At 40.5% G+C, this 26986-nt stretch overlaps 1 protein-coding gene across 3 annotated transcripts; it reads right to left on the bottom strand.

Annotated features, from left to right (window-relative positions):
• Positions 1-3784: 3784 nt before the first annotated feature.
• On the bottom strand, positions 3785-11511 carry LOC146571349 (uncharacterized). 3 transcript variants are annotated; one of them, XM_085280524.1, is made up of 6 exons: positions 11283-11509; positions 8024-8075; positions 7528-7715; positions 6192-6365; positions 5736-5846; positions 3785-4736 (listed from the first exon to the last, which is right to left on the bottom strand). In XM_085280524.1, exons 1-6 carry the CDS (start codon positions 11433-11435, stop codon positions 4623-4625), a joined length of 792 nt encoding a protein of 263 aa, XP_085136650.1. In that variant the 5' UTR covers positions 11436-11509; the 3' UTR covers positions 3785-4622. The 3 variants fall into 3 exon arrangements, 2 of the variants coding, with proteins under 2 accessions (XP_085136650.1, XP_085136651.1); XR_014893107.1 differs by lacking the exon at positions 3785-4736 and adding an exon at positions 5932-6114 and having other exon boundaries at positions 5737-5846; positions 11283-11511; XM_085280525.1 differs by lacking the exons at positions 3785-4736; positions 5736-5846 and adding an exon at positions 5851-6114 and having other exon boundaries at positions 11283-11511.
• Between the last annotated feature and the right edge of the window lie 15475 nt (positions 11512-26986).

Raw genomic sequence — 26986 nt, 5'->3', positions numbered from 1 at the left:
TCACTGATCCACACTACCAGGCTATACAGCAATGACATTGGAATGTCGTTCGGACTGGAGAAGTGTAGTCGGATGGTAACAAAGAGAGGGAAGGTAGTCAGAACTGAGGGGATTGAACTACCAGAAGGCAAAATTGCAGACATAGAGGACAGTTACAAGTACTTGGGGATCCCGCAGGCGAATGGGAACCATGAAGAGGCCGCTAGAAAAGCTGCAACCACCAAGTACCTGCAGAGGGTCAGGCAAGTCCTGAGGAGTCAGCTGAATGGTAAGAACAAGATCCGGGCCATCAACACGTACGCCCTGCCCGTGATCAGGTACCCTGCTGGGGTAATAGGCTGGCCAAAGGAGGAGATAGAAGCCACTGACATAAAGACAAGAAAGCTCCTTACCATGCATGGAGGGTTTCACCCCAAGTCCAGCACCCGGAGGCTGTACGCTAAGCGGAAGGAAGGGGGCCGGGGACTGGTGAGTGTCAGCACCACAGTCCAGGATGAGACAACGAACATCCAAGAATACATTGGGAAGATGGCCCCAACTGACCGAGTGCTCAGTGAATACCTCAGGCAGCAGAAACCCAAGAAAGAGGAGGGAGACGAGGAACCATCATGGAAGGACAGGCCCCTGCACGGTATGTACCACCGGCAGATAGAGGAGGTGGCTGATATCCAGAAATCCTACCAGTGGCTGGATAAAGCTGGACTGAAAGACAGCACAGAGGCACTAATCATGGCAGCACAAGAACAAGCTCTGAGTACAAGATCCATAGAGGCTGGGGTCTATCACACCAGGCAAGACCCCAGGTGCAGGCTGTGTAAAGATGCCCCAGAGACAATCCAGCACATAACAGCAGGGTGCAAGATACTAGCAGGCAAGGCATACATGGAACGCCATAACCAAGTGGCCGGCATAGTGTACAGGAACATCTGTGCCGAGTATAACCTGGAAGTCCCGAGGTCAAAATGGGAGATGCCCCCAAGGGTGGTGGAGAATGACCGAGCTAAGATCCTGTGGGACTTCCAGATACAGATGGACAAAATGGTGGTGGCTAACCAAGTGGTTGGTTAGCCACCACCACTTGGTGGTGGTATGGACATAGCCATACCACCACTATGTCCGTTGGTCCGGCTAACCAACGGACATAGTGGTGGTAGACAAACAGAAGAAGATGGCCATAGTGATCGATGTAGCGGTTCCGAATGACAGCAATATTAGGAAGAAGGAACACGAGAAGCTGGAGAAATACCAAGGGCTCAGAGAAGAGCTCGAGAGGATGTGGAGGGTGAAGGTAACGGTGGTCCCCGTGGTAATCGGAGCACTAGGTGCGGTGACTCCCAAGCTAGGCGAGTGGCTCCAGCAGATCCCGGGAATACCATCGGAGATCTCTGTCCAGAAGAGCGCAGTCCTGGGAACAGCTAAGATACTGCGCAGGACCCTCAAGCTCCCAGGCCTCTGGTAGAGGACCCGAGCTTGAAGGATAGGTTGAAGGTGCTGGGTGTTTTGTTTATATATATATATATATATATATATATATATATATATATATATATATACACACACACACACACACACACACACATATACATATATCACTGACTTGCAGCTTGTTGTGTTTGAGGATATATGACTGACTTTAATTATTAAACATTCGCACATAAATAAGTGACGTCATATTCAGTACTTTTAACAGTTCACTCTTCGGCCGCTCCATCTTATTAGGGAAATTCCATATACATAAATGTAAATTTCAAAACTCAACCCCATCATTTAATTTGTTTTTGATTGAAATTGAATATTACTTAAACTCTCTTACATTAAATTCCAATAAAAAAGGTTTATCATTGATTGAAATTCATTCAGAAATGTTTAAGGAATGAGCTGTCACAAGTTTCAAGTACAAAGTTGTTATGAAGTCTGTCACATTCCCCCCCTTTTTTTCTTTTCTATCCTTTATTTATTTATCCTTATTTCATTGTACTGTATATTGTTACTCTTATTTGCCTTGTATGTCTACTGTACAAACTGAACTGGAATGACTGACTGTTCGCTTTATAAGTTCAATAAAGTTTGAAAAAAAAAAACAAAACCTCTTCGGCTGCTCCCTTCTGCCGTATTTTGCGGCAAAATTATCCACACCCACCGTCGCGCTAAGAATTGTGGGATATATGGGACCACGAAGCGTGCACCGGACCACGCTTGATATTTGGGGAAATCGACGGCGCATTTGGAGTATGCATTTGAAGTACACTTCGAATTGGGACAGCCGTCGTTGCGTGGCGGTGACATAACCGCACTTGAAATTCAAATTCAAATTCAAATTTTATTTGTCACTTACACAGTCATACACAGTACGATATGTAGTGAAATGCTTGGACAACTGCTCGTGACCTAAAGAAAAGAAAATGAAAAGGCTATGAATAAGATAGGAAATAAATATGAAAAATTAAAAAGGGTAAATTTAACTAGGGAGGAATAAAATATAAATTAAGGTTAAAAATGAAGTAACTGTACAACACAAATTAGAATGAAGGGTAAATTTAACTGGGAAAGATTAAGAAAATATATAAATTAAAGTTGAAAATAAAATAACTGTACAACAAAATACACAATATAGAACTATATAAGAATGTATGAAGAAATATAAATAAATATATACACAATAACAGCAGCTGTACAAGTATTAACTGGAAATGAAGAATATAATGTCCAGTGTTGTGCAATCCACATTATGAAATGCGTACTTCAAGCGTGCAGACCCTGAATTGGGACAGAGCCCAGGCCTCGAGGGCCGGTGTCCTGCAGATTTTAGATGTGTCCTTGATCCAACACAGCTTATTTAAAAGGCTAAATGACCTCCTCAACATGTCTTGAAGTTCTCCAGAGGCCTGGTAATGAACTAATCATTTTATTCAGGTCTGTTTACCCAGGGTGATGGAGATGTATGAAGATCGGTGGGGTCAGAAGTAGGGTGCCAAGAGAGCATGTACTTTTACAACCTTTTCCCACATTCTTTGTAGCTGTTAATGTTTTTTAATTCCCTATTGGGGTTGCAATGGTATGAGAATTTCTAGGTGCAATAACTAACGGCATTGTGGACTTCAATTGTTACACCTTTATTTTTGCAAAGCTAAATCCACTAAAATGTCTACAAGCACACTCAACATGCAAAGGACTGAAACTGGGTCACAGCTTCTTTGAAGGTCTTTTTGCCAGTGTCCTAATTTTTGTATGTATTGGAGTTGAATCTTAAAAACACTGTCACACATTTTTAAAATAACTATTCAACTAAATAAACAATCACTTGTGGCCATATTTGCTATTGTGGAACAACAGGTATCTCCTAGGAATAAAAAATAGCCAAAAATTACATTTGCCACTTTGAACTGGATTCTCTCAATGACTGAGGGAAGTAATGCATCATCTTAAACTCAAGAAACTAAGTAGATAAATCGAGACAACCTAAAACTCAATGGACTATATTAAAACTAACATTTACATCCATTTCCACTACTTAAACAGTGGCACCCATATATAAACTTAGCATTCTTAATGGTATTGATGAATGTTATCGCTTCTGTCCTAGTCTTAGGAACTCATTGCAGTCTACAGAATAACTGTTTTGTGCATTTGCCTGTCTGTTTTTGTGGTGTCATTTGCTTTATGTGTTTAGAAAATTATACAAAAAAAAAAACCCTGAAGAAATGAACATCATCCTTTCACCTCATTTCAGTTTCTAAATAAATATTATTTACAATAACTCTTTAAGGAATAAACCAAAAGACAGTTTTGTTTTAGTAAATTATTTATTAGAACTGAAAATTGAAACAAATTTTTAAAGCAAATATGTGTAAAAAGACTTCCGTCTTTTTACAGTCTCCCACTGGAGCAAACAAAATACGGGGAAAATAAATTAACAAACCCTACTTCTTTTGAAGCAATACAAACAGGAAAGGTGCACTAGCTTGACCTATTCTCCAAGAAACCAAGATGACTATGAGCAAATTAAATTCTCTATCCTAATACGAAATATTATCATACGGCTGTTAAACATCATACCATGGTTTAAGGGCAAATCTGCGAACTGCTGCTAACCTAGTCCCTATGTAGTCAAAGGAGCTTGCAAAGAAAGCTTGCAAAGATGACCTGGATGACTGAGAACCTTCACAGACATAGTCCCTATGTAGGATATTTTATTGGTTATCTGTTGTACATGTAATCATTGTGAAGACACTGGTGGACTGAGAACCGATTTGCACCACGGCTGGTGTTATTTCACAGCAAGACAATCCAAAAGCCTATATAAGCCCCCCAAAATACACAGCAGGCCCACCCTGAGCGATGAAAAGTTTATGGAGTTTGTGCTAACATTTGTAAAATCTAGTCTGTGATTTTCTCTTACTAACACAACATGCGCTTCCCTGACCGCAGGTCTCAGTGCACTTTTTGAAGGGGACAGAGCAAAATGGTTTGGAAAAAGCTCTAGTAGATACGCTCCTATAAAGTGGCATGCAGCACAATCAAAGCCGTAGATACATTCATTCTTGCATAGTTAGAGTAAAAGTAATAACCATTAGGATGAGTTAAGAATTCTCAGTCCTTCTCATAACTGATGGACATCAAGTTCACCAAGGTATCTGCTCTCCTGTAAAGTTCAGAAATGAGCCATGGTCCTTTTCAGTTAGCCCTCCAATCACAGACAACATGAAAGAAATACTATCCTCGGGACTCAGTGGAGCCTGGAAAGAGATGGAGAGAACAGAAAAGCAAATGAAACACACGCTTCTGTCATGATCCCAGGTCTGTTCTCAGGGTATTTGTGTGTTTTTGAGTGTTATTCAAATTCATTCTTGTTTATTATAAGGCTAGGTCTCTCTTTGGGTCTCTTTTATAACATCTACATTTTCAGGTTTCACGTCTTTTACTTAGCATTTTCAGTCTTTAGTTCACAGTTTGAGTTTCTATTTGTATTAGAGTTTATTTGATTCCTCAGTGTCTCCCTCCATCTTATTGTCCTGAGTTAAGTTCACTCAGATTTACTTTATAAGTTTCTATTTTACTTCACTAATCACACTCTTTGTGTATTTGTAGTTTAACCTCCTCATTTACCTTGACTGTGCTCAGCTGTGTTTAGCTTCTCTTACGTTTCTGCTCTCCTCATTACTTCATGTTTATTTTTAGCCCCAGTTTGCCTGTGTTCTTTGTTGCATCATAATGTGTTTTAACCATCCATCCATCCATCTTCTTCCGCTTATCCGGGGCTGGGTCGCGGGGGCAGCAGCCCAAGCAGAAAAGCCCACCTCCTCCAGCTTGTCTGGGGGAACACCATGGCATTCCCAGGCCAGCCGAGAGATATAATCTCTCCAGCGTGTCCTGGATCTGCCCCGGGATATGCTGGCAACTGTTGCTTTTATTTTTGTGCGTTTTGTATTTTGTATTTTACACTCTTTTGGGGTTTTTTTTTGTTAAACCAATAGGCTTTTGTTATTTTGGATCTGGACTTGGTATAGTTACAAGCAGCAGCTTATATTTGAGTCCTTTTAACTACTATAGTCCAATCCATGACATGTTTTTACACACACACACACACACACACACACACACACACACACACACACACACACACACCATTTACGGTATATATCACAGTGGTATAGCCCGTTCATAAGTCCAATGCATTCTCTCTTCCTTCCTCATCAATTATGCGTATCTTAAAGTCATTCAGAGCAGGCCCTTACCTCTGACCCCCCCATGTCAGTGCGTACCCAGCCAGGGTGTATAGCCATACAGAGAATCCCATCTGGCTCTAGGTCTACAGCCATGCAGCGACTAACCATGTTTAGTGCACTCTAAAATGACAAGCACAAACATGAAACACAAAGAAAATGACACAAAGAAAATGAATTTCACCTTGACCCCTCTTTTCATACTCACATCACAGTACAGTTAACCCAAGTTAAGTGATGTCCCTTAGCAGTCCGTTACTTTTTATTATGCAGTATTCTCTAATAACTCTTCTTTCCTTTAACCTGGAAGTTGCTGGGAGCTCCTGCTAGCTGCTAATAGCCAATAATTACTGTTCTGAATGTTTTGTGCAACTCCACATGGTCCACACACCTATAACAGCAATATTAATGCGAAATACTCACAGCTTAAATAAACTGTAATTATTCTTTAAATCACAGTAACAATACCTTGGATGTCCTGTAGGGGTACCATTTGAAGTTGTTGGCCCTCTCACCCCAAGTGAGCTCCACAGAGCCCAGCAGTGAGGTCATGTTAATAACCGCTGCCCTCTGGATTCCCATTGTAGCTGAGCCTCCTGCCCCTCCTCTGGATGCAGCTTTTTTTAGAAGAGGCAGATAAGCCTGGCAGAAAAAAGAAGACACACACATTATAGCTGGAAGCAGCAATAAAGTCACAGTTTATGAATGGTTTAAAATTATTTAAAAAAACATGCTGATTATTATACTTTTAACATTTTAAATATGAACTTGTCAGACTGACACATTTCACACTGTATGTCTTTAGAGATGACGCTAGTGCTGCCCTCTGGTGGCAGCATTTCCATGGAGTGGGCAAAAAGCCACAATTCTCCACACACACTTTTTCAATTCTCTCAAACTTTACTGATGCTACTGAAATATTCTGCTTTTATTTAATTATTATTTTTTACTTAAAAAAAAATCAAAACAAAAAAAGAAAAAATCAACAAGTTGAAGCAGAGATCAACGATGGGTGTCCAAAAAAAACTAATAATACAGTCAGACAGCTTCAAACTGCTTGATTCTCCACAAAGCAACTGTTTAAAAACAAGCATTTTTAGGACAAATGAGAGATACACCCTTTTAGGGTTTTTATAGGTTAAAACAAGTTTTTCCTCAAATTCAGTCATTAAAACAAAAAACAAACAAAGACCTAAGATGACATTTTCAGTTTTGTTACAATCTGAAGTGTAATTATTTCCCAAAACCTGCAGAGAGGGCCGAGAAGCAGTTGTCTGCTCTAAAGTGTGTGATGTAGTGTTGATTTAAAACCACATTTACAACTTTGCAGACGGTGATTATAGAAGACGTCCGGGCAGCAATTTGGCCTTGCACAGTTGCAGAAAGGGCTCTTTAACAGAAGCAAACTGTGTGTCAGGAACAATCTGCCATGCTTCTGATCAGTGCCTGAGTTTTACCAGCACAGGAGGCTTACTCTGTAGTCCACCCTAAAATCAGCGGCCGACAAAATAATTGACTTTTAATTAATATTTATGGCATTCAGTCTGCCCCAGACAACAGGGTTTTGTTACTTCTGTCCATCAAGGTCGTGTCTTTATGTTGGCTTCCAGCACTTAGGAAATGAAACACTCATGGGTCCTGCTTGCGGCGACTGAAGAAAACAGAACGCTGCACTCTTTTCTTTTGGTTATTTCACTGTCTGATGATGCAAGATGTTCCAAATAAAACTTTTTTAGAGCTACTAAGTAGCTGATTCAAAGCACAGAAGGTGGCAAGAGGCACACAATATATAAATAAAATTTACCTTAGTGATCATTAGAGGAGCCACAGTGTTGGTGTGGAAGTTTTCTATCATCATCTCGGCGGTAACAGAATGAAAGTCGGCCACCACTTTGATGCCCGCATTGTTGATCAGGCAGTTCAGACCTTCTTCTTGCACCAGCTTGCTCACCTCTTCTACAGACTTCTCTATGCTCTCCTGGTTCACTACGTCTAGTAAAGAGACATAAACTAATCAAAGCTGAAAAAAAAAATCATGCAACACTCGCAGCAACAAGAAATTGGGGGCTAAAGAACCATAAAAGGACAAGGTGATCATGAAATGTGGCTCAGATCTTAAATACAATGAATTGCATTAAGCCATGTGTTTGGCTGATAAGATATTTACAATAACAAGCAGTTCAATGGGTGTATCTAAAAAAGTGGCCGATGGCCTGTCATAAAGACTGTGACTTTGTGTTTTAATTTTTCCTAAATTTTTTCTGTCTAAACACAGAAAACAATGTTCTTCTCAGTCTTACCCAAAGTGATTATGTGGATGTTGGGATGCTTCTCCGCCAGTTCTTGAAGTTCCTGTAGGTCAAAAGCACAGTTGGATAGTGGTGAGGGAGGATGTCTTGATCCTGTTTCTTTCTTTTTTTTTTTTTTTGCCTGTCCCGTTTGGCTCTTTTGCCATCAGAATTGTTGTGTAAAGGCGAAGAAAGATGCCCAACGGATTTACTTTACCAAATTGACCATCCCAGCCTTGCCGTAATGGTCCATTTGATTCACCTTTTATTGTTTATTTTATTTTCATTTGCTGAATACGGGACAGACTTGACTGGGGGAAAGAAGGGGAGAAAGAAAGAGGGAAAGAAAAACAGCTGAGAAGAGGGACGGGGGAGAAGGGCAAAAACCAAAAACCAACAGAATAAGCAGAAAAAAAAATGCATATATCGATCACCTGGATCACCTGCTGAGAAAGAAAAAAGAAAACAAGCAGAAGAAAACGAGAGTAATAGAATAAACAACATCACAATGATATATGGGAATATGACAGTAAATACTAAATATTAAACATTATTGTGCAGCACATAAGATCAACAGAACACAGTGTGCTTTGAGGTAGGAGCCAAAAAGGGTGTAGTTTGTGTGTGTGATCACCCGTGTGTACACCTGTGAGCATGGACGCACTTGTTTTTTTTTTTTTAAAAGGTTCCTTCATGTAATGATCTGCTAGAGGGTGTGGGGGGGCCACAGCCCCGTCCTCCAGGGCATGAAGCAGGTATGGAGGAGATCAAAACTCCATTCATCCAGAGGCCCCCAGAACACAAGAGACCAAGGAAGACCAACAGAGGGGCAGCCGCGCCACTGTCCCAGAAGGAGCTGAGGAGAGTCCCAGATGAGGGGTCACTCAGCAGCCGTGGAGCAGAAGCCAGGGGGGTTGCAGTGACGCGCCCGTGAGCTCCGCCGGCAGCCAGCTGTGCCTGAGTGACCGAGCCCCAGGCCGAGGGGCCGGGGGCACCCCACCCCTGAAGTGGCCCGAGCGAGCCCCAGGCTCCAGGCCCCGATAAGCGGCCGCCAAGGAGTGAGCCGGAGTATACCTGGACGCCCATCCCCGGACACAAAGAACCACCAACGCACCGATGTCTGAGGGAGTCCGCCACCGGCAGGGGAAGTGGTGGGGGGAGATAGGCCTCCAAACCTTGGAGGGCCTGAGATGTCCCCAGAGAGGTGGCGTCTGATACCCAACCTGACATATAGACACAGACATACAGGCACACATAGATACAAACATCCATTCCCACCCTTATGCTCTCATATGCACTTACTCCACACTCAACCAACGTGGAGACAGACATGAAGAGACGCTGTACACACGATCACACTCCCCAAGCGTACTCTACGAACCGGGTCTAGGTACCCTTGCCCCTGGAGGGGGGAACTGCACCCAGACCCAGGTGGTGTTACCCTTTTCCCTGCGGTGGGGAGAAGCAGACCGCCCCGACTCCGCAGCAGCAGGGAGGCCCCACACTCCAGACGGCCAACTCCTCCTCCTAGCCCCCCACTCCAGCAGGCCGCAGAGAACGGGGGTGAGAGAAGACTCCAAACCTCCCTCCACCCGCTCATTGTAGTGTTGATGCATGTGTGGATCCTGTTTATTTCTAAATAAATAAAATGGTAAATGGCCTGTATTTGTATAGCGCTTTACTAGTCCCTAAGGACCCCAAAGCGCTTCACACAACCAGTCATCCACCCATTCACACACACATTCACACACTGGTTAACATTTCTATGTTAACTGAGGGGCGTACTACAAACCAAGCTCACGATAGCCAGGGTCTGTTTGTGTTAGCTGCCTCAAGAAAACCTTACCGGCTGTGCATATTTTCTGATGCAAAAGACCAATTTCCAATTATTAGCGGCACTTACAGCAATGTGACAAATACACAGGTTGTTTATGCAAATTGCATTTCTTCCTCAGAAAATCCATAATCACACTCAGAGCATATTGTCAAGAAAAGTGAAAATGTATAAATTTCAAACCACCACCTTTGTGACATTTAAAATTCAGACTCAACATGACTTGCTAAATTATAAATCCTGCTTCATAGTACAGCCCTCTGGTGACCATCAGTGTTTGCTCAAAGGAGGAGAATAACTGGCCAGTGTACTTTTTTCCTTACTTGAATGTCAACATGTTTGCCTTGTCAGTGGAGTGTTGTTTGAACATGTCACCTAAAAGAAATTTTGCTGTATTTTTAATGCTGCATAAAGACACAAAGGCTGCTGATAGGATAAGGATACAAAAGCATAATGACAAGTAACACAATGCGAGATCCCAACCAGACTAGCTCTCTCTCACGCACAGATTCCACTATAACATACAGGCCACTGTAATTTCCGATTATGTTACCCATGTATACTGAGATTGTTTTATATTAACAAACTCCAAAAATTTAGCTAAAAATAAAATAGAATTTAATTCACGTGGTAAGGACCCTACAATAAAATAAACAAAACCCCAACAACCAGAAGATGCCTTTTGGGCGTGCACTTAGCAACAGTGGGAAGGAAAAGCAGACTTTTAACAGGAAGACAGGGAGCCATCAGCCATGACCATTTTGGGGTCAAAATTACCATGACATTCACGCCCATGATAGGTGTATGGAAACTTCTAGGATGATCTTTTACTCAAACACTTTAAACATGGATCAGCGCTGGCGGAAACAAATCTTTATTTAGCCTTTATCCTACACATGACAATGTTTGAAATAATCTTAAATTTAACACATCTTTATTAAGAACATATTTTAATTTAAATTGTGGGTTTTTAAAGAAAAGATCAATATAGTGTACATCACTTTTTTCTTATAGTTTTACTAAAATATGACATCTTGTTCAATAAATACCTAACCTCTTCTTTTACTTTACGAATAAGTTGTAAAACTTATACGAAATGTTCATTTTTAGCGGGTTTTTTTTAACCAATTCATACTTTTTGGAAGATATTTTTCTATTTCTATTTTTTTTTTTTAACGAAGGGGGGGAATTATTCCGTTTCAACGTGTTATATTCACGCGTCTGCACAGATGAGTCAAATACGCATGCGCCGACGGATTACTTAAACGCGACCAAAGCGACATTCACTGAAATACGAAGAATCGCTGTTTGACTATTCTCGGGAGTTAACATACACACTTGTATTATCCAAATAGCTGTCTTTGGAGTGGTCCATCAGCTTTATTCCATTATTGCTACGCCATCAATGCGCACACCGAGTTTCGTGTTGGTGTTTACCTGTGCGTTACCAGGGTTTCTGCACGTGGCTATTATCTTTCCAGGTGAAAACTGTCCACTTGCCAGACTGTCCACTAACTGCAGCCCGAGGCCCCGGCTGGCTCCAGTAATCAGCACAGAGCCGCATTTTTTAAAATTCATAGCAGCACTCATGGCGGACTGTATATGTCCCTGTGCGCGAGCTCTTAGATAATCTGCAGGCGTCACGCGACTCCTCCAGCAGGGGGAAGGCTTGCTCTACTGGGGCTTGCGCTTCTTCTTCTTCGTCTAGTTTCATTAAATTGCCATTCCTTGTAAGTTTCATTACTGCCTCCTTCTGGTTTTAGTTCTTTATTGCAGCCCACTGTTGTCACATAATTGCTGCTGTTACTTCAGTTGCTCTAAAAACTTAAATATGCAAAAAGTCACGCATGGCTCCACTCTCTTCTCTGCCCACAGTTTTTGGACACTGGATATTTCTCTAAACCTGTAAGTTACTGTAATTATTTGTAAACTTTTAATGACTGACTATTTTCTACTCTACCCCAGTTCTTCAACATCACCTCAAATCAGCAGTTAGACAGCTGAAAGTTGGACACAGTTTGGTGTTCTGCCAGGACAATGATCTCAAACACAAATCAAAACCGGTTCATTCTCCGGTTCAGATCATTAACAAGCTCTCCCGTGTAGTTTTGGGGTGATTCGCCAACTTTCTCATGATCATTTTCATCCATGAGCCAAGATCCTTTTGTAGGAGCTCCAGATCAAGGGCGACAGACAGCTTTGTGCAGGTCTACGATTTTGTTCCTGGTGTCCTCTGATGACAGCTCTTTGGTCTTGCCCATGGTGTAGGAGAGGGTGGAAAAGAAGAAATTGATTCTGTAGACAGGTGTGCTTTATACACATAACAAATTGAGATCAGGAATATCTGTAATTGATTAACTGACTGCAATCACTAATCTGTGGGAGCTAGAATTCTGTTTGGGTTGTAGGGGATCAAATACTTATTTCACGTATTGACATGCAAATCAATTTATAGCTTTGAGATTTGGGGTTGATGTTTTGTCTCTCTCCATTAAAATGAGATGATTTATTTCTTTGTAAGTGAGAAAACTTCCAAATTCAGCAGGGGCAACAAATAATTATTTCCCTCACTGTATGTAAATCTCTGGCAACTAAAAATGTGATGTCTTCCCTGAATTAATTCCTGGCTGTTGTAATGGTTGACAGTGCTAACAGTGACTCATTCCACAGAGTATTTCATTTTCTTCTGCTTTTCTACCCTATAATGGTAGCAGGAATGTATATAGCTTAACAGCACAAACACTCAAATAAGCTGATATTCTCCTACAAATGCCTGCCTGCTTCAAGTCCTCTACCATGATCCCTGTCCCCAAGAAACCAAGGATCACTGAACTAAATGACTACAGACCCGTGGCTCTGACATCTGTGGTCATGAAGTCATTTGAGTGCCTGGTTCTCTCCTACCTCAAGACCCTCACGGCCCCCCTCCTGGACCCCCTGCAGTTTGCATACACAGCCAACAGGTCTGTAGACAACACTATCAACATGGCTCTACACTTCATCCTGCAGCATCTGGACTCCCCAGGAACCTACGCCAGGATCCTGTTTGTGGACTTCAGCTCTGCCTTCAACACCATCCTTCCAGACCATCTCCAAGGCAAGCTTTCCCAGGTGAATGTGCCTGATCCCATCTGCCGGTGGAACACTGACTTCCTGACGGACAGGAAGCAGCATGTGAGGCTGGGAAAGAATGTCTCGGACTCCTGGACCATCCTCACCGGCTCCCCTCAGGGCTGTGTTCTTTCTCCTCTGCTCTTCTCCCTGTACACCAACTGCTGCACCTCCACCCACCAGTCTGTCAAGCTAATCAAGTTTGCATAAAACACCACCGTTATAGGACTCATCTCGGACGGGGATGAGTCTGCCTACAGGAGGGAGGTTGAACGTCTGGTGTCCTGGTGCAGCCACAACAACCTGGTGCTGAATGCCCAGAAGACAGTGGAGATTATTGTGGACTTCAGGAAGCACACAGCTCCACTCCCCCCCATCATCCTGACTGACACCCCCATCACCTCTGTGGACTCATTCCGCTTCCTGGGTACCACCATCTCCCAGGACCTGAAGTGGGAGCCCACCATCACCTCCGTCATTAAGAAAGCCCAGCAGAGGATGTACTTCCTGAGGCAGCTGAAGAAATTCAACCTGCCAACACGGACAATGATGCAATTTTACACTGCAATCATCGAGTCCATCCTCACCTCCTCCATCACCGTGTGGTGCGCTGGAGCCACTATCAGGGACAAACAGAGACTGCAGCGTGTTGTGCGCTCTGCTGAGAAGGTGATTGGCTGCAGACTCCCATCTCTGCAGGACCTGTACACCTCCAGGACACTGGGGTGTGCAGCTCGGATCACAGCTGACCCTTCTCACCCTGGACACAGTCTGTTTGACCTGCTCCCCTCAGGCAGGAGGCTCCGGTCCATTCGCACCAGAACCTCTCGCCATAAGAACAGTTTCTTCCCCTCTGCTGTTGGACACATGAACAATAACCGTATGACTGTACCCGCCACTAACACATGACCCTACGCTGTGTTCACTGCATCATTCCATGTTTGGCACTGATCACCACCTGCAGTCATGTATATAACTATCTACTTAGCACTTTTAATTCTTATTTTTATGTCTATTTAAGCGTTATATGACAGTATGTTTGCACTAAGTACCGCAGCAATTTCCTAATGTTGTAAACCTGCTCAACATTTGGCAATAAAACCCTTTCTGATTCTGATTCTGAAATGCCAGTGTGGCCACTGTGTACAATACCTGAGACTTTGACCAAGAATAACCTCACAAACAGAGTCTGGTAGTAGTTGGAAAAATAAAATAGAGGCGTCAACACTGCAGACAATGAAATTAATAAATAGGGGGGCCCCTTTAACTTTCATTGCTATGAAGCTCTGGATTGAACAGTTCCACAATTCACTGTGCAGAAAGCCCCAAACAGCTGTGTTTGCAGCAGAGTCATCTTTACTTAAGCAGCAAAGTGCATTTCTCAATGAAAGCTAATAATCCATAAGTTCAGGGATCATAGAGGAAAAACAAACACAGTTCTGGGTTTTATTTAATAATTTTTAAGTTAAAAAAAGAGCAAGAATATTAAACTATGGAAATCGAGGTGCAGGAGTGGGGAGGAAATAAGAGTTTGTCCCAAGTCTCTGCTTTATTTTGATTGTTATAATAGACAGAAGTGCAGGTAAAAGCATAAAATAATTAATGCTGGTTAAATGTTTTAGGAAAATGTATTGCAATCAGTCACTACCTTTTTGATCCACACATATCTAAAATCTTTGTATCTTCCCTGCGATCCTTTGCCTTCAGTTTTGCTCTGTGTAAGGGGAGTAGACTCACCCATTTATGGCACACAGGTTCTGTGTAATCAGTTCAAAGAACTTTGTCGCAGAAATCTGCTGGTTTCTTTTTCTGGCTTGTCATATTTTGGTGAAACTGGTCATATTCTTTCCTGGTAAACTCACCTATAATATATTAGTTTCATGACAGGAGTTTTACTATTACCAGTTTTGTTTTTTGTTTTTTTTTAATCTTATAAGAATCATATTCTCATTTACATTTGGTTTGTTCACCTCTTTTCTTCTCATATTGATAAGACTGCTACACCTAAATGAAAACTTTTGGACATCATTTTTGTACTTGAACCACACACACCGGCAAAAAAACACCCAATAACCAAACATAACAAGTGCCAAATTACTTCTGCTAGGCAGAAGGGCTGTATTTCACTTATGTGCAGTGATAGAAACCCAAGAAAAGGCAAAGAAAGTCCAGAGACTCTGGTTATGAGATAAAGTTAGCAATACTCATATGTAAAGTAGCAATGACATGCTTACATTTGTTAATTGCCCCTTGGGGATAAATAAAGTCTTTCTGATTCTGATTACATTGTAGACCAGGGCCCATGAGAGAATAGCAGAAATATCCAAACTTGCGTACACCATACAAACACATTGTCCCTGCTATGTAACTTGCCTGCTAGGTGGTCTAATGACACATATTCCAGTGAGTAATTCCGTCTGCTGCCATTGAGTTTTAGATGGGGCCATATCCGTGATCCTAAAGGACACACTTCCTTACACAGAACATTAAAAGCCTGTAGAGCTGCTTTCCAAACTTCCCTCTGATTTTGTCATTCGCCATTCCAAGTAGAATACACACTGGATTACATTCAGTGTCAGTAGAAAAGATCTTATCTGGTTCATACTTTATAACCCATTACTATATTTCGAACTGAAAGTGCTGAAGCACATTCAAAAATAAGAAAAATGTGCAACATTTTGCAAACACTTACATGTCTGCCTAGTTTATACTAAATTATTTACAACAACACTGAAGCTAAAATGAAGGTAAATTAGTTTTCTCTCAGAACTACCAATAGTTTTTCATTAGTTTGATGTGAAGCTGGGAGGGGAGGGAGGGAGAGCCTTCAGTTTTCAGGCCCCTCTTCTACAGGGAGTGCAGAATTATTAGGCAAATGAGTATTTTGTCCACATCATCCTCTTCATGCATGTTGTCTTACTCCAAGCTGTATAGGCTCGAAAGCCTACTACCAATTAAGCATATTAGGTGATGTGCATCTCTGTAATGAGAAGGGGTGTGGTCTAATGACATCAACACCCTATATCAGGTGTGCATAATTATTAGGCAACTTCCTTTCCTTTGGCAAAATGGGTCAAAAGAAGGACTTGACAGGCTCAGAAAAGTCAAAAATAGTGAGATATCTTGCAGAGGGATGCAGCAGTCTCAACATTGCAAAGCTTCTGAAGCGTGATCATCAAACAATCAAGCGTTTCATTCAAAATAGTCAACAGGGTCGCAAGAAGCGTGTGGAAAAACCAAGGCGCAAAATAACTGCCCATGAACTGAGAAAAGTCGAGCGTGCAGCTGCCAAGATGCCACTTGCCACCAGTTTGGCCATATTTCAGAGCTGCAACATCACTGGAGTGCCCAAAAGCACAAGGTGTGCAATACTCAGAGACATGGCCAAGGTAAGAAAGGCTGAAAGACGACCACCACTGAACAAGACACACAAGCTGAAACGTCAAGACTGGGCCAAGAAATATCTCAAGACTGGTTTTTCTAAGGTTTTATGGACTGATGAAATGAGAGTGAGTCTTGATGGGCCAGATGGATGGGCCCGTGGCTGGATTGGTAAAGGGCAGAGAGCTCCAGTCCGACTCAGACGCCAGCAAGGTGGAGGTGGAGTACTGGTTTGGGCTGGTATCATCAAAGATGAGCTTGTGGGGCCTTTTCGGGTTGAGGATGGAGTCAAGCTCAACTCCCAGTCCTACTGCCAGTTTCTGGAAGACACATTCTTCAAGCAGTGGTACAGGAAGAAGTCTGCATCCTTCAAGAAAAACATGATTTTCATGCAGGACAATGCTCCATCACACGCGTCCAAGTACTCCACAGCGTGGCTGGCAAGAAAGGGTATAAAAGAAGAAAAACTAATGACATGGCCACCTTGTTCACCTGATCTGAACCCCATTGAGAACCTGTGGTCCATCATCAAATGTGAGATTTACAAGGAGGGAAAACAGTACACCTCTCTGAACAGTGTCTGGGAGGCTGTGGTTGCTGCTGCACGCAATGTTGATGGTGAACAGATCAAAACACTGACAGAATCCATGGATGGCAGGCTTTTGAGTATCCTTGCAAAGAAAGGTGGCTATATTGGTCGCTGATTTGTTTTTGTTTTGTTTTTGAATGTCAGAAATGTATATTTGTGAATGTGGAGATGTTATATTGGTTTCACTGGTAAAAATAAATAATTGAAATGGGTATATATTTGTTTTTTGTTAAGCTGCCTAATAATTATGCACAGTAATAGTCACCTGCACACACAGATATCCCCCTAAAATAGCTAAAACTAAAAACAAACTAAAAACTACTTCCACAAACATTCAGCTTTGATATTAATGAGTTTTTTGGGTTCATTGAGAACATGGTTGTTATTCAATAATAAAATTATTCCTCAAAAATACAACTTGCCTAATAATTCTGGACTCCCTGTATGGAACCAGCTTCCAGTTTGGATTTGGGAGACAGACACTATCTCTACTTTTAAGATTAGGCGAAAACTTTCTTTTTTGCTAAAGTATATTGTTAGAGATGGATCAGGTGACCCTGAATCCTCCCTTAGTTATGCTGCAATAGGTGTAGGCTGCTGGGGGACTCCCATCATGCATTGAGTTTTTCCTTTTCACTCACCGTTCTCACTCACTATGTGTTAATAGACTTCTCTGCATTCAATCATACTTGTCATTGATCTCTCTCTCTTCCATCGCATGCCTCCTGTTTTCCTTCTCTCACTCCAACCGGTCGGAGCAGATGGCTCCGCCCCTCCCTGTGCCTGGTTCTTTCTTCCTGTTAAAAGGGAGTTTTTCCTTCCCACTGTCGCCAAAGTGCTTGCTCATAGGGGGTCATATGATTGTTGGTTTTTTTCTCTGTATGTATTATTGTAGGGTCTACCTTACAATATAAAGCACCTTGAGGCGACCGTTGTTGTGATTTGGCGCTATATGAATAAAATTGAATTGAATTACCTACAGTACAATAACTAGTGCCTTTATAAAAGAAATAGTGACAAAGCAAAAAAAGACACTGCCTAGCATATGCATTAATTTGCTCTGATGAACATGCATTCACACTTGAATGCTTATTAAAGCCAGTAGCTGTTAATGTGTTTCCTTCTACTTTCTCAAATTTACTGGAATCTACACAAGGTGAAAGGAGTACCATCTAAGAAGCTAATATTAATCACATTTAGGGGAATTTGATTCTACTGATGCAGTCAAAATATATGATTAGATAGTCTGGCCTTCATGAATACTAAATTTATAAAGGGGACTTACTCTTTGCATTCATTTCGTTTTCAAATATTGAAGCTAAGATGGAGGCGCAGCGATAAGGGTGACAGCACAGCTGATGGAGCTTATGCAGTCACAGCACACAGATGGTTTCTCTGGCAGCTTCCTAAGTCCAGATTTTCTTAAAGCTTCTGGTGCTTGGGAGCGGCAGATACTCTGGGTCTGCTCCAGGGTCAGTTAATTTGGAATTTGGCTGCTATGCCTCCATTTACAGACACATTACTTTGGCACCAAGCGCACAGTGCAAGTGATGAGGTAGTGGTACAATGTGTGGTGCAGAGATTTGCTCGTGGAACTGGAGAGTGTTAAGTGGCTTGCCTAAGCACACACAATAGTGCTAAAGACAAGACAACAGCAAGTTAATGGCTTATATTGCAGTTGGTCTGCCTGGTAATCAGGGACAAAGCAGAGGGACATGCAGAACATGGTGTTTCCATTTTTCTGGTTCTACTGCAACTTTACACATTTACAGACTCTAAGAAAAAACCTCTGGTAATGAATGACACAGTCCATGTCCACCAGAGTTGTATTACTTAAAACAGCTGCCTCTGAGCTATGCTGACTATATGAATGACCAGACAGTACTCTAATTATAGTTAGTGGACTTCAAATATTGAAAAATAAAAAATTTAGGACCACCCTCAAAACCCTCATCAGAAATGCATCAGAGTGTTTTAATTTCATTAAAAAAAAAGATGGCAAAGTGACACAAAGGCACTGGATGTGAATGTGATAACCTGGCCGTGTGGCTTTAGGGCCAATAGCTCAGTGCAAGGCTCTCTTTAAAGTTTTAGACTTTAATATGTTCAAGAATCTGAGCATGAAAAGAAAAACCTTAATGTAGTCAAACTTTTCAACTCAATCTACAGTTTAATTCACCGTGAAATTTCTGACAAAAACGCAGGTCAGGTATTTTGAATCATCCGATACAGGTGGCATTTATAACTCTTTTGAAAGCTCCGTGACATGCAGTGCTCAGGCTGTTTACTAAAGGCTCTTATATCTAAGAAGTATAGAAGCATAGGTTTGCAAAGTTGCATCTGACAACAGGACAAACAACGGGACGTCTGGAACAATGTCTTTGGACATTCAAGACCAAAATGGAGTGCAGCATGTGATGCAAAAAATCAGAAACAGCACCAAAGTATTCTAGAGGTGAATGTGAGATCATCTGTCCAACAGCTAAAGCTTGTCCAAAATTAGGTAATGCCTCAGGAAAGCAACACTGTAGAAAAGGGTGAACTCAAATGTCTGTACAATGACGTGAGAGATTGATAACATTATACAGAGAGCAATTACTTCAAGTTCTTGCTGCTAAATGTGGTTCTACTAACTACCAAATCATAAAGTCTACTTTCACATGACTGTATCGAATGAAATGTCAGCATGTAAAAAGGGGCTGAACAGCATTAATTTCCACGTTAACAACAGACACAGTGGGCTAAAGAGCTGCATATATTACAAATAAGGATTTGGTAGAAACAAAAAAACTAAAGCTAAAGTTGAAAATAAACAAAGCTAAAAAATATAAAATAAACGAACCTCTGAAACAGTCAAAAGGAATGATAACACATGTATTTTCTATTCACAGATTATTTATAGTTTTGATTGATTGAGTTTTGCTTTTGATTTAAAAAACCTATAACATCTTTATCAGTGACCTCTAGCATGGTTAGTTGGATTTAAATCTTTTAAGCCAAAATCTTACTTATTTACAGTTATAGGAGAAGCTCCACATTTATCATACAGATGTGTGTCAGGTGTTGGGAACATTACTTTCAGGAGAGACATTCATGAGCTATTTTTACCAAATAAATCTCTGTTTGAGCCTCAGAATTAAGTTGCTGCATCCTATTAAGTAAATTGGATCATCAGTATAACTAATTGGTGTAAATCAATAAAATCCTTTAACATGAGGCACTACACTGTAGTTGGCACATACTGATTTGTTAACCCTGCATAGACAAGAAATCTGTTCAGGGTGCACCCGGCTGTTTTACAGCTACAATATCATGTTAACAATGTAAAAAACCACAATAATGATAAATAAAATTGAAAATAAACAAAAGAAAACAATAAGACCTCTGGCTTTTGTGAATAATTTATTTGAAAACACTCATCTATATAAAGACTAACATGTCAGCTCAGCACAAAACTGGGTTTAATGAACTGAGAAATGAATGTGAAAGGACAATTCTCCCAGTGACATGTAGCTGCATGTCATTTCACCAGCCTGCTTTTGATAATAATTTGAATCCTACAGACCAAAACCTGCACATTTTTCCCCCAATGAGAAATTGCCTATTTAATCATAAAGAGCAGTAACCACTTATCATAATTATAACTTTATTGTAACATCATTATAACATTTTGTAGCAGTTTTCCCCCCAGTTGGTGAGTCAGCCAGTAAAGAGCTGACGCATGGCTCAGGAGTGTATCTCCCATCAGTAACTTATGTCTGTTTTTGAATGTGTGCATGTGTGATTGATGTGTTTATGTGCACACAATAGATGACTCCAATCATGCTAGTGCCTGGGTGTAACACAAGAGTCTAGGTTGGAACATCCATTCTCAATCACTTATTTAATTCACATGAGCTATATTTAAAGACATCATAAATAAAATAACAGGGTTTCTTTCATCAATGAATAAATCATGACTTTTATCCTCCTATATTTTCCTATTTCTTACTCTTCTGTAAAACATAGTTGGCTGCCTTGGTCTTCATTACAATGGTTTATCACAGTCGGCTAGACGTATGAAAGAGTGTGTTTACATGCACTGCAGTATCCTTTTGTTATTCAGTCTGCTCAGCTGTTCACTTATTGAGTTTGTTCAGTAGCTGGAAAAAATGGCATTCTCCCTTGCATTCAAAGGACTAAACATGACACAAGATTCAGCAGTGTTTAGTATCCTGAGGGAAATGCACTTGGCTAGAACAAGGCAGAAAATAGTGCAGGTTACCGAACAACATGTTATGATTCTGAAACAAAAGAAATCCCGGCATTTTAGGAAATCATGTTATATATCATGTTCCCAAATGAGAATATTAACAAATGGACTGATGAATTTATAATTTGGAATTATCCATTTGATTTAAAAATGTATGGCTCAATAAAGTCTCCCATCTAAGATGGAGTATCATGTTTTATCTCACACTGACAGCACCAGTGTGCTCTCTGACTGAAATTAAACATATGGGTTAAGGCAAAGCACTGAAGTTGCTTTCCATAGATTGGCTCTTTCACACAACTTTAATATTACTTTTGTTACTAGATATCAATGTTAAACTATTTGCCTATTATCTCATTTCTCAGTTTTTTGCATATTTGTTAAACTTAAATCTTTAATATCATTAGAATTTTTTTATATTAGTCAATTGTACAACAAATAAATACAAAATGCATTTTTTAAATCGTGATTTTATTCATTATTGGGAATAAAGCTATCCAAGCCTACCTGGTCTTACATGAAATTAAGTAATTCCGCCTCCTGGTTAAATCATGAATTAACTGTGATTCATTTTTTGGAAAGTGAAGGTCAATTTCACGAGCTACACCCAGGCCTAGGTGAAGTAAGCTAAAGATATCAAAAAACAAATTATCATTCTACAATCTAAAGAAACAGCTGAGAAACAAAGGCATTTATATCTATCAGTCTAGAGAGGGTTACAAGGCAATTTCTAAGACTTTGGGACTTCTGTGAACCACAGTGAGAGCCAGTATACACTAATGGAGAAAATGACAGTGTCTTCTAAAATTACTCCAGAAGCACATCAGTGACTCATCCAGGAGATTACAAAAGAACCCAGAACAACATCTGAAGAACTCCCAGCCTCACTTGTCTCATTTAAGGTCAGTGTTCATGATTCAACAGTTAGAAAGACACAGGGTAAAAATGACATCCACGGGGACTCCTGACCAAAAGAACACAAATGCTCGTCTCACATTTGCCCAAAAATATCTTGATGATCCAAAAGAGTTTGGGGGAAAATATTCTGTGGACCGAGGAGAGAAAATGTTTGCTTTTTGGAAGGTTTATGCCATGTTATATCTGGCATAAACCTGAAACAGCATTTCATAAAAAGCACATCATACCAACAGTCAGACATTATATTATACTAATCATTTTAACATTATATTAATCTGAAACACACCAGCAGGTCTACCTCTGAAAAGTTTTTATTACTGTTACGGTATTTGTACACAGAAATCATTTAATTTTTCTCACTGAAATATGATACAGATGGACCAATTAGCAGATAGCTCTCCCAAAACTGTCAACATTATCTCATGGTCCTTGGGAGAAAAGTTGTTATGTAAATCTCATCAAGGCACACAAACCCCATCTTACGATGAAGATGGGATTTAAAGCTGTGACAAAAAAACAAAACCCCCCCAAAAAACGTATGTAAAAGGAGTAAACAAAATAAAAGGTCATGCCACAGTGGCAATCTGTTATATGCTCTTTATGGTGATGTCATGTAGCTATTCTTGTAAATCTACTATTTAAGCTCAGCTTTAACTAGCACCTGGGTTGCCTCTCTGGGAATTACAAATGACTGATGATGCACTGATATGATTAAAAACAAGTGGAAAAGTAAGAAGACGTCATGGTAGAAACTATAATGCAACACACTGTAAAGTAAAACCTTTATAAAACAATGAGCTGAACGGCCAGAAATCATATTCTCATCACAAAAATATATATTTACATTTACCTTTTGTTGTCAGATAAGAAGGTTGTGTCATTTTAATTTGCAATTTCGTTTTCATCTCTTTTTTAGCTGAAGAGTAAAGTTCATTCTGCGTGTGCCTGAGAACAGTCTGATTTTAGATGTAAAATCTACTCCCAGATGGTGGCAGAAGGAAGTACTTAGAGACTGTACCCAGGGATTGTAGATACATCCTGCCTTCTGCGTTGTCTTCAGCTCAGTCTCTTCCTGCAGGTTTAAACTAAATTCCAGTGTTTAGGCAAAAGGTACCAAAAAACGCAAAGATGATGTCTTTGTTTTGGATTATTTACACAATCCTGGCAAGGGACTTATGTTGTTCAACCTTTCATCTTCCTGAAGTTGTGATTTTAATTAGATAGGGCTTCCAAGTTAAAGACTAGTGCAAAGGAATTTAAGGAGAGAAATGTGCTGCTTTCAGCTTTTGTGAGGACTGCAGGGATACACCTGTGTGCAGTGGCGGTCTTAGCCTGTTTGGCGCCCTGGGCGAAAACTTCCTCTGCCATTATCCAATAACAAATCTGCTTACCTGTTTCTTTTGCTCGTTTCTCCTCCTTCTCTTTTCTCGTTTTTCTAAACTGAGGAGCTGATGGCTTTGAACTTTTCTAGTCCATCTTGGTTTTAATTTTGCACTCCAGTATGAACACCCATCCCCCAACCCAAGGATCACCACAACATAACCTAATAGACCTACACCTTAGTTCACAGATTCACTTTGTCTAAGGTGTATTTCTGGGATTTCACACAACCCAGGATTCAAATCATGAATCCATAATGGGCTTGGATTTACAACATTATGAATGAAATGTGCTCTATTTGGAAGCAGCTCTCCCCCCCTTTCAACGGCTTGTGTGTGAGACTTTAAATCAACAAACTGTAAATTGTAATTTTTAAATTGTTATTGATCTGTTTACCCCTCGTCCTAAAGCGTATATTTATTTTCTTACTCTTCTTAGAGAACCGGCTCTTTCGGATCTTTCGGCTTGGCTCACTAAAAAGAGCCGGCTCTTTCGACTCCGAACCGGATCTTCAGGTTGTTTTGTTGCTTTAATTGATTTATTATTAACAATAATATAAAATATGCACAAAAGGAATTACTAATGTTAAAAAAAGTGGTTTTATTTATATATGTTTATATATAAATATATGTGGTGGCCCCCAGAGACAAAACACGTACAAACTCCAAAATGCATTTCTAGCATTAACTGAACTTCCAAAACAGAGCTACTTGATCACTTAAATTACACAATTGAAAGCATGTGTGTATTGTTTGTGTATTTATACACAAGCACTCATATATATTCAAATAATTAAAAATTGCTTGTATAGCCTCTAGGTAACAAAAGCTCTTCTGTTGTCTTTTGTACGTGTTTTGGAGTTTTTATGTGTTTTGAAGTTTGTACGTGCTTTTATGTATTCACTCCACATAAAATGTAATAAATAAATCATATAATACAAAAAACAGTGGTTTTAGTCACAGTTCAACTTTAACTATTTAAATTTTCAGCTTTTTCCTTTTAAACAAATTTAAAATGAAACAACACAAAACACTGCAAACCACAACACAATTAAATATAAATTAAAATATGAAAACAAAAAGAAGATGCATATTCTCTGTCATATAGGCCTGCATGAATAAACTTTCTGAATCCTTTATCATCCACAATAGTTGTGGATGATTACTATACCTTTCTAAAGTGACGTTGTTCTCCCCGGCTCTCTCTCTCTCTCTTTCCCTCCCGCTCTGTTCCTGTGCTACTGAGAGTGTAACTACCGCCCCTCCCCCCTCTTCCCAGCGCAAAGCACAAGGCTTGCATGCTGAGTGAAGCGGGAAAAAAGTGCGAGAGAGGGTGAGAGAAGGTAAAAAAAAAAAAACACAGCTCACGATAGGGAGTCGGCTCGTGTCGTTCACGTCAAAGACCCGGCTCTAAGAGCCATTTCGTTCGTGACCGACACATCACTAGCATATAGAATTTCGAAAAAACAAAACATTGGTGCAAATTATAAGTCTGTATCATAATGTCTGGTGTTTTCGTGTTTGTTGGTTTGTTTTTATTTTGCTTTATTTTGCGAGTTGGTTATTAGATGCTGCTCCTGCCAGCCGAGAATACCCCTCCGCCCCGCCCTCTCCTCACTGTGCCGCAAGCAGCGGGCGCACCTTGCAAACGGAGGGCGCCCTTACTCCCAGCAAATGGGCGATAGACAGTGCCTATGCCATCCCCAGTATGCGCTGGCATAATGTCGGGGCAGCATGAGTACGAGCAATTTTTTTATTTTGCCGATGGCCGTGATTTACACACACAAGGGGAAACCGAACTAAACATCAATACTATCTACGCACAAAATAACCTAGCTAAACCTAAAATACCCCCCTAACTGACAAGCACATGGTTGGTTCTGAGTCTTCAGGCCTTGGCCACACCTTTTGCCCAGACAGGAAACAGCCAACTCCCCAAACCAGGAAACTTGAAAAAAAGAGAAACCTAATTAATATAACAGAATACATCTTAGAAACCAAACAGTGCTCTTATGTGTGTGTTTTGTAATATCACTGTAGTTAATGAATTATGTTACTGAAATACATGTTTAGCTGCAAAACAAAACTAAGGTGAGTGTGTATGGCGTTATTTTTGTGCCACTATTCTGAGCGCACGTAAAAAAAATTTGAGTGCACGTAAAAAAAATTTGCAGGTGCAAGTGTTGCATTTTGAGGAGAAATTTATTTTGAGCGAAGAAAAGCTAAATTTGAGTAAACAAAATTCATTGCTGCGTGCAAAAAATGTATTTCAGTGTTTTCCATTATCCATACACACATTTCTGCCCGTGCGCACTCTTTCTGTAAACCTTTATAGTTGTGCCACAAAACCAGCCAATCACAGACTTGGATGCAAAAAAATCTGATTGGCTGTTTTGGTCTCCAATTAGCTCGAAATGATGAAATGCAATATCCCAGAATCCATTTCGTCCAAAACTCAAACGAGGCAGTGGTGGAGGAACACAGAGTGGCAGAGTTTGAAATATTACTCTTTCTGGGTCACGAAATAAACTTTTAAGATATTTTCATGCGAGAACGGTGCTGTGTAAACTTCAAATATCTGCTCGATTAACAAGGCATGCATATTTGCTTATGCTTTGGGTCCCCTCGAACCAAATAATCATTGTATGAATCTTTCAGCTTACCTGGAAATTGTTGCTCATGCCCATCCTTTCATGACCACAGTGTACCAATATTCTCGTGGCTGCTTCCAGCAGGATTATGTGCCATGTTACAAGTTCTTGAACTTGACAGTGAGTTCACTATACTCAAAAGGTCTCCACTGTCAAGAGATCTCAGTCCAGCAGAGTGCCATCAAACCTTTGGGGTTTGATGGCACTCTGCATGGAACTAGACAGGCATCCTGGACATGTAGCTGACAAGTCTTCAGTAGCTGTGTGATACTATCATACCAATATGGACCATCATCTAAGAGGGTTGGTTCCAGTACCTGGTCAAATATATACTGTGAAGAATTAAAGACATTTTGAAGGCAAAAAGGGCTTCCAACCTGCTACTAGTAAGGTGTACCTTCTGTACAGGTGACTTTATTTAGGATTTGATTAATTTGTGATTAATTTAACATTTTCCTATGATTGCTACTTATGGCCAGTGATCTACACACTTTTCTAGTACAGATGTGTGTATAAAGATTTAAATGCTCCTGATTAACTGATGTGGATTTGCACCAGTTCCTCAGTATGATGGGGCGCTTGTGTGGCTGCTGTATTATTCACATTGCTTTAAAAGCATGTCAAACCGATTACAGGAGTTTTAGTAGAAATATCTTGTACTGTCCTACTACCTCAGGAGTAACATGTCAGCTCAGCTGCAGGGAAAACCTCCTATCCTGTATTCAACTGGAGGAGTTGAATGCTTCCTGTACTGGAATTCAGCCAAAATTTTAAGGCTGTCAGTTTAAATAATTGTTAAGGTTAAGTTCTGTAGTTATATTTTATTGCAGCTCTTATGTAACAGGCTCCGCATACATGTT

This window comes from Mchenga conophoros, linkage group LG7, assembly GCF_057382185.1.
Source record: "Mchenga conophoros isolate Kocher_MC1m ecotype Shallow Benthic linkage group LG7, M_conophoros_male_GT1.1, whole genome shotgun sequence".
NCBI lineage: Eukaryota > Metazoa > Chordata > Actinopteri > Cichliformes > Cichlidae > Mchenga > Mchenga conophoros.
Note: the sequence above shows the minus strand (reverse complement) of the source record. Positions and strands in the feature narration are given on the sequence as shown.

Excerpts from the sequence above, each read along its gene's own strand:
- LOC146571349 (XM_085280524.1), bottom strand. The coding sequence starts at position 11,435 with ATGAGTGCTGCTATGAATTTTAAAAAATGCGGCTCTGTGCTGATTACT. Across the intron at positions 6,366-7,527 it reads CTCCTCTAATGATCACTAAG|GCTTATCTGCCTCTTCTAAA; the intron begins GTAAATTTTATT and ends TTTTTCTGCCAG. Across the intron at positions 5,847-6,191 it reads ACCCCTACAGGACATCCAAG|AGTGCACTAAACATGGTTAG; the intron begins GTATTGTTACTG and ends TTGTCATTTTAG.